This window comes from Octopus bimaculoides, chromosome 20 (genome assembly GCF_001194135.2).
Source record: "Octopus bimaculoides isolate UCB-OBI-ISO-001 chromosome 20, ASM119413v2, whole genome shotgun sequence".
Taxonomy (NCBI): domain Eukaryota; kingdom Metazoa; phylum Mollusca; class Cephalopoda; order Octopoda; family Octopodidae; genus Octopus; species Octopus bimaculoides.
The window spans coordinates 42,440,750-42,449,158 of record NC_069000.1 but is presented as its reverse complement, the minus strand read 5'-3'; the positions used below and the strand labels follow the sequence as shown (position 1 = coordinate 42,449,158).

At 39.3% G+C, this 8,409-nt stretch overlaps 1 protein-coding gene across 1 annotated transcript in view; it reads right to left on the bottom strand.

Annotated features, from left to right (window-relative positions):
• Positions 1–8,409, bottom strand: part of LOC106881682 (aurora kinase B) — a 32,224-nt gene that overhangs the window by 21,385 nt on the left and 2,430 nt on the right. The window contains exons 2-4 of the mRNA XM_014932147.2: positions 6,159–6,432; positions 5,403–5,511; positions 4,107–4,186 (exon numbers count right to left, since the gene is read on the bottom strand). Of these exons, the coding sequence (XP_014787633.1) occupies positions 4,107–4,186; positions 5,403–5,511; positions 6,159–6,400 (431 nt within the window). The 5' untranslated portion in view covers positions 6,401–6,432. The remainder of the gene's footprint in view (positions 1–4,106; positions 4,187–5,402; positions 5,512–6,158; positions 6,433–8,409) is intronic.

Below are 8,409 nucleotides of genomic sequence, written 5' to 3'. Positions count from 1 at the left end.
GTCTCGGCTTTTACTTGAGCATTTCCCTTCACAGCCTTGTACTTAATTTACTTTTCGATTCCTATAAGGGAAAAGTGGAATTTGAAATTATATATTTTGTGACATATGTCACAGGTGTTTCGAAACGTAGCAATCAGTTTTAAAGACTAAACTGATAATAAAAAAAATTATATTTTATCATAAGGGTTTCTCCTCAGAGGCAGCTAATTAAGGAAATATAGAATTCCTAGTGTATGTCACCAGATATTGCTCTCGCGTTCTTTGGAGCAGGGGAGACAACATTCGCTTGTCAGAGTGAATTGCTATCCAGAGTTACCTTCCTTGGAAGAAAAAAAAACAGTCTAACGTTGATAAAATATGAAGACTAGATCAATTAAAAAAATATCTTTCTTCTGAATCACTTTCATTCACACTAGAATCGTGCACACCATCACTTGTAGACATGGTCACCGATTCACAAGCACTTATAGACAGACTCGTAGATTTCTTTTTGAAAAACAAGTCTAGAGTTGTTTGCTTAGAAGAAGCTTTCTTTCACTTTCTGTAAATTTCTCAAATAACATGCAGAAGAATATGCTATGGTAGCAGAAGCATTTACACTTCATTCAAAATTTGGATCTTGAGCTTAAAAAATAAAACTCGTAAAGCAGCTCCTAGTAAAATGAGATATTAGTGTATCTGTATTCCATACAGGCCTGGGTTGGACAGCCCCGAACTAGCTTGAGGGCTGCATCAATCTCCAGTGTCGGCTTTGGTAAGGTTTCTATGGTCAGATGTCCTGCATAACACCAACCACTTCCCAGAGTGTACTAACTGCTTTTCTTTCCCGACACTGGCCTTACTGAAGTGTTAACCCATCAGCATTTAAACAAACCATCTCCAGCCAAAATTTCCAACTTGTCTTATCTCCAAACTGGCCAGATCTGGCCTCTCACACTTACCATCATCATCTTTTAACGTCCGTTGTACATGCTGGCATGGGTTGGACGGTTTGACCAGGGTTGGTAAGCTGGGAGGCTGCACCAGACTCCAGTCTGATTTGGCATGGTTTCTATGGCTGGATGCCCTTCCTAATGCCAACCACTCCAAGAGTGCTTTTGCGTGCCATTTGCATGACACCAGTATCTGCCACAACCCTACAATATTATTCTAGAAATCTCAAAGCTACAAGGTAATGCAGGTTTAATTTAAAACAATGTGAATAAACAGAATTACTTTTGAGTGAGTAATCTGAATGTTAAAGGGTTGGGGAAGGATCAGATATTGAGGGGCTAAAAAAAAAGAAAAGAAAGGACAGAAACACGTGTTGCACAGTTGATAATCTATTATGAGAAATGTTTAGAATCAGAAAAGTTTCAGATTTTCTTAAGATTATAGACTTCCATCTATGAAATGAGATGGAGCTTGGGTACAGAGCCCAAGTCTAAACACCATCCTCATTTTCGTTTTCACACCCACTTTTCCATGCTTTCAGGGGTCAGAGGGAATTTTTGAGATATTCAGCAGCCAGGTGCCTTTCCTGTCACCAACCCTCACCTGTTTGCAAGTAAGGTTAATATTTCCCAACAGCCAGACATGTTTACAGAAAACACGGGAAATGTACGACACAGAGTACGACTGCGACTCACAAACACTCAAATGTGCAAATACAACAAACAGGCTTCTTTCAGTTTCCTACACCAAATCAACTCATCAGGTTTTGGTTGGCCTGGGGCTAAAGAAAACACTTGCCCATAATACCATGCCATGGGACTGCACCTGAAAACCAAATTTAGCCCCACAACCTGCACCCTCTTTATTAGAAGACAAAGTGCTGGTTATCTGTTCAATTCACCCCATACTTTCAATCGTAAGAGCCGCACCCCATGAAAAACTAAGATAAGAGTACAATAGTTATGGCATTTGTTATATATTCTCATCACATCCCTGCAGTTCTTCAGCATGGGGTCATACAGTTTTAGAAGTATAAAAACCCACTTAATTTTCTATCATCATCATCACCACAATTATCCTTCAACTCTTAATACCAGCCTGCCACAAACCTCCTCTGGTTGTTTGATAATAAAAAAATCCAGTTTCAAAGTGGTCCAAAATTGAATTGCCTTCAAAATTTCGTGTTAGCTTGTAATCCAGAATCAGCTTAATAATAATGTATATTGCAAGTTAAATATAAATATGGTAACAAAAGTGTTAATATCCATTTTGCGTAACGTCCAGGTAGGGGGGGGCTGCAATAATCGTCTTTTCTGGCAGGATTTCTACAGCTGGATGCCCTTCCTAATACCAATTACTTTACAGAATATACAGGTTGCTCTAACACATCACCAGTATTTTTTTCTTCTTTTTTTTTGTGTCATGGCATTGATAGCACAAGCCATGATTTATGCCATTGATGAATCGTGGCTTGTTCCTCCTCCATTTATTCTTGTCTCTCTCTTGCTCTGCACATTCAATCTCTTCTTCATCCAGTCGGACATCTTCATTCTCTGCCTTCCTCTCGCTCTCCCTCCCACCATGTAACGCTCCATTCCATCATCCTGTCTGAGAAAATGACTAGTATGGGTGCTCTTAATGCCAGTTGTCTGTCCAGTCCTCCCGCCTCTTTCCATCCTTTCAACCCTGAGATCCCCTACCTACGAAAAGCCCTAAACTAAACGGAGCACAATTGTTAGGGCCATTTGTTATATATTTCATCACAATATTAAGTCCCCCACCACAAAGATTATCACTTTCAAGATGGTTATCGCCCTTACACTTATTAAGCATTTAAAGTGAAGCGCCAAGTCAATTCTTTTGTTCTTTGTTTCTGGTCTTTTAAATCACAGGAGAGAAGAACGGTAGCACCGTTGCCGCATTTACAGGGCCACAGATTAGTAGAAAGAGTGGAAGGTATCCACAAACTAGAAACCTGGTTTGAATGTTTGCAACAGAGAGGACCTTGCTGAAAGGCACTCTCAAAAGTTATCAGACTGGGGCCAAATAAGACAGTCCTCCTGCCCATCCAAGAAGAACATTAAGTCCATATAACTGACTCAGGCATTGGCAATCCATGTCACAGAATGGAAAGTGTAGAATGATGATGAGGCTTAACCCCTTTTGATACCTGAGAAGGCCTTTGGTTCTGATACAATCTTTGTGTTAAAGCTATCATCATCATCATCATCATCATTTAACGTTCGTAGTCCATGCTGGCATGGGTTAGACAATTTGACCAGTGCTGGTAAGCTGAGAGGCTGCATCAGACACCAACCTGATTTGGCATGGTTTCTACGGCTGGATGCCCTTCCCCATGCCAACCACTCCCAGAGTGCAATGGGTGCTTTTACAGGCCAGTTGCGCAACACAACTATGATTTCACTTAGCTTGATGGGTCTTCTTCTCAAGCACAGCATATTGCCAAAGACCTCGGTCATTTGTCATTGCCTCTGTGAGGCCCAACACTCGAAAGGGGTTTTCTTATATGCCACCATCACATAAATTAAAAAATCCCATCAAAATCTCGCACCAAGCTAATAATGACAAAGTTATCTTAAATTTCCTTCTTTCACTGCTCCTCTGCATCAAACTTATCCTTCATCTCTAATCACCTGTCACAATACTCTCATTATACCACACTTAGATATCCATCCACCTTTTCTGTTCTATCCTATCTCGTATTCGCCTACCTTGTCCTCACATCCCTCTCCCCTCTTTTCAGATGAGGAAGTCATCAATTCAACTCTTCAGCAAGACACACCCTCTTGTTCTTCTAGCTTAGCTTCTTATCCATCAATACTTATACGCAACTTAACCAAGGGGCCTTACTTTGCCAGTAATTGGTGACCTCACCAGTGTACCAACAGAAAAAAAAAAACATCTAGTACACTATGATGTATTTGGCACTAAAGTGGGCATCCAGCAGTAGAAACCATACCAAAGCAGACAGCGGAACTAAGCTCAGCCTTGTGGAATGTCTGTTCAATATTGAACCACCCAAACAATCACAGAGTGTGTGTGGGGGGGGGGGGGAAGAATCCATTAAATTTACGATGGGCAAAGTATGTCAACAGAAATATGGTAACAAAAGCATGCAAAATGGTTTTACGATGACACTGCAAGGAACTCACCTCAAATGAGACTGAATCTCAATCTCCCTCCTCAGTTGATGCTCCACACCGGCACTTTGAAGCTGAGATTTAAATAAGACCTGAAAAATAAATGTAGAAACAAGGTGAGAACAGAACACCTTTGAAAGTATCAAAGAAAATTCAGGGACTACATTGTTTGCCAACATAACATTGCAGTCCTGGTTTAGGACAAATGTTGCTGCAATTTAGCCCCAGGGGACATCATCTCTAGCTGGCTATACAACACAATCTGTGTCCTTATACTTTCAAACAAGGGAATGTAGCACCCCCACTCAGCTTAAAACAATATCTGGGTATCGCGATTTCCGGGTTATTTCCCTTCATCAGCACAAAATAATTGTTCGGCTAGATGGCATGTCCAAAGTGCTGCACGAGACTGAACTTAATATCACTGAGAATCAAGCTACTTAACCTTGAAGGGGTCATTTTTATCATCATCATCATCACCATTGTTTTACATCCAATTTCCCATGCTAGCATCTGATGGACAGGTTTTCTGAGTGATTTACAGCCAGATGTCCTTCCTGTCACCAATTCCTTTTAACCATCAAAACACACGGCAATTTGATGTACTCTATTCTAAAACAAAAATACACCGATGTGTATTTTATATACCAACTCTCCTGAAGGCTCCAGTTACACATAACAAAAATTTCATCTTGCCTCTCTTGCTTTCTGCTGCTGAAGAGAACTATCAAGGTTGAAAGGAGGCCATCAGTCCAAAAGAGGGCATTTTTTTTTTGTCTTAAGCAAGAATTTTTTCCTCCACAGCAAACAGCAGTGAAACACCTTTACAGGTTCTTATACCTCTCAAACATTTGATACGGTTTCAAGTTTATATGCTATTTCAAAGCATCTGCTCACATATCTGTTCCAGATTCTGACTGGAAGCCAATGTGCACTATCAATAAAGGATGCATCGCTTCCAAGTCAAATCAGAGTTGCCTTTCTTGGTATCCGGTACCGAAGAGAACTAACAAGTCTGAAATGCAGGCATTCAACAAAGGGCACTCTGAACTGTGACATTTTGATGCCATTTTTGTCTTGAGCAAGAATTTTTCTCCATGACAAACTGCAGAGAAAAGTCATTAGAGGTTCAAACACTTCCTTCTTTCCATACTCAATTCCAAAATACAGCCTCAATTATTTACAATTCCAATACTTAAAAATCTCCATCGCAGATGGTTAAATTTCAAACACCCAACGGTTGAAATTCATCAATAAAATTAAGTGGTTAATTAAAATACTCGTAAGCAAAATCACGAAACTACTCACCTTCAAAGCAACAATAAATTTACTGCGCTTCTCACGTGCTAGGTAGACACTGCCAAATTTGCCCTTACCAAGGGGTTTGCCAATATCAAAATCACCCAAGGACCATTTGCTAGAACGAGAAAAAGAAAACATGAAAATATGGAAAATATTTAAAACTTCCTAAGAACAGCATCATGATTTAACCCTTTTGTTACCAACCTGGCCACAGCCAACCAAAGAATTTTTTGGCAAAAACAACCAACCTGGCTGAAACTGGCCAAGTGAACCATTGATATTTAAATTTGAATTTCAGCACAAATTACATTAGTATATTCGTGAAAACAGGATTTCATTTTCAAGTGAAATACATTCACTGATGTTGAAAATAGAAATAATCGACTTCTAAATCTCTCAGAGATTTATACGGTAGTAACACTTTATCAGATGGGATTTGTTACAGCAAGTTCTCTCTCAGCTGGGGGATTTTGCTGTCACCTCACCAGTTTCCAGGTTTCCAAACAAAATGAATATTTCCTCTATGACCGGCCTTTGCTTTTCACAGAAGACTGGCAAAGCAGGGAAACAAACACACACTCAAGCTTCGAGTACATGCCAAATCCACTCATAAGGGCTTCAGTCAATTCAAGACTACAAAAGCCACTTGCCCAAGGTGTCATGCAGTGGAACAGAACCCAAAACCATGCAGTTAGGAAGTAAATTTCTTAACCACACAGCCACACCGAAAGGTGAAAAAGAAGACATTAAAATAAAACTTACTTTCGACCTGTGTTGTTGCTATTGCTGGTAACTGTGTGAGTAATAGTAGTAGTAGTAGTAGCTGTAGTGGTATTGCTAGCTTGGGGAACGGCGCTTACTATGCCTACCACTTTCTCATGTGGATTCACGGGTTTGTTCTCAACATCGTTGGCAGACGGCAAGTTGTTTGTGACCTTCACAGAGTGGTTAACTTCACGATTAGCCTGCACGATATTCTGTTTCAACACTCGTGTTTCATCCATTCTGGCTGAGTTGGAGAAGAAGAATAATCTACCTGCAATATTATGAAACCAATAGAAAAGAAACAAAAACATTCAGTTTAGAAGAACAAGAATCGTTAAGAAGCTTTTTGCACAGGTTGCTATGACAACTGAAAAAAAAAAATTACAAGACGTTTATAAACCTTGAAAGATATTTAGAATAAGTGTGAGTGAAACTAGAATGTTTTTTTATAATTCCTACTTTGGCCACATTGCTCAATTCTCTAGTTTTGTGATCAAACATATACCAACTTTAGGTAGTAGAATGTTAAAGGGATGTAAACACACCAACACCGGTGGTCAAGTGGTAAAGGACAAACATGTATAGATGTACAAAAGGCTTCTTTCAATTTCCATCTACCAAACCCACTTAAAGATTTGGTCAGCCCAGGTACTTGCCCCATGTGCCACGCAGTGTCGACTGAACATGGAACCATGTGGTTGGGAAACAAGCCTCTTACCACACAGCCTTGCTGAGAAGGAAAAAAAAAAGAAAGCATTTAAACCAGCCACATTCAGCCCAAACATATGTTAGCTGGCCTTTCATACCTATCCAACAATGTTATTCTAAGAATAAACAATCACATCTTCTGAATATGAAAGCTACAAGATAACACAAAATTTTAAATGTGAAAAAATAAGCATTTCATTTGACAGAGTAATCTGAATGCTAAAGGGTCATTGTGGGGTAGGTGCTGGTGCCATGTAATTAGGACCCAGTACACCCCAGTAAAGTGGTTGGCATCAGGAAGAGCATCCAACCAAAACAGACAATTGCAGCCTGGGCAGCTCCTGTCAAACCATACAACCCATGCCAGCATGGAAAACAAACATTAAATGATGATGAGGACGGTGACTAGGGTAACAGGGCAGCAGAAACTATAGAGGGATGGCTGGAAAAGGGATCTTTACATTGATCTCAAATCTAGCCAAGATCAACAAGTACCAGTAATAAATTGTGGTCGACTTAGCTGCCCTATCACCAAAAACATTTCTGGCAGTGTACCAATATTAGAAATCACACGGCCACTTATCTCCTTATCTATCTACAAACTAGATCAGTGGTTCCCAACTTGTGGTCTGTGAACATGTTGAGCTGACAAGACCTTTCGATATCCTGGGGTCCATGGGGAAAACTCATTCAAATAAAAGTGGTCCTTGGTAGCGAAAAGGTTGGGAATCACTGAACTAGATTAACTGTGACCTTAACAGTATCAAACATTATTTTTCTTCAGAAATTATGTCGGCCAAAAAATATTCAGAACAAATATATGAAGGTCATTTGTTATCTTAAAACTCTTCCACTTAGACTTTACAAACGTCCGAATTAAAACAAGTTTAATTACAGTAAGAAAAAAATCTCATTCTTTATGGTTCAGACCAGTCCAACTTAATATGAATTTAGGGCAAGTCCATGTATTTTCTTTTTATTAACACTTCAGTGCCTAATTTCACAGTTGTGTGCTATGTCAAACCGAAAACATGCGAGGAAGCCACGTATCTTCAGCAGAGGCACTTGTTCCAGTCCCTCTCAATACTATAACCCCAACACATTTAAGGGTAACCTCACTAGTGCTGGTGCAAAAAAAAAAAAAGCATCCAGTACACTCTAAAGTAGTTGGCATCCAGTTGTAGAAACCATGTCAAGGAATATATTGGAGCTTTGTAAAATCACATCACCGCATCGCACGACCTGTCGCGTGTTATGCTATGTTGTTAAGGGCGACGTGCAAGCTCAATTTTATTTTTAATTAACAATGAAAGATCACTTCTTTGACGTAAAGTGAGAATAAAATAAATTAAGATATATTTGATAAGTGACACCAAAAAGGGAAAAAAATACATAAGCATTTCTTTTATATATTCACCTTCAGTCTGGTTACTTATGTCAACCAGTTTGGCGACTGGACATGTGGACTGTCTTTATTTTAAATTAATTCCTAGATTAAATCCAGATTTTTATTACTAAAAAAAAAAAAAAAAAAAAAAAA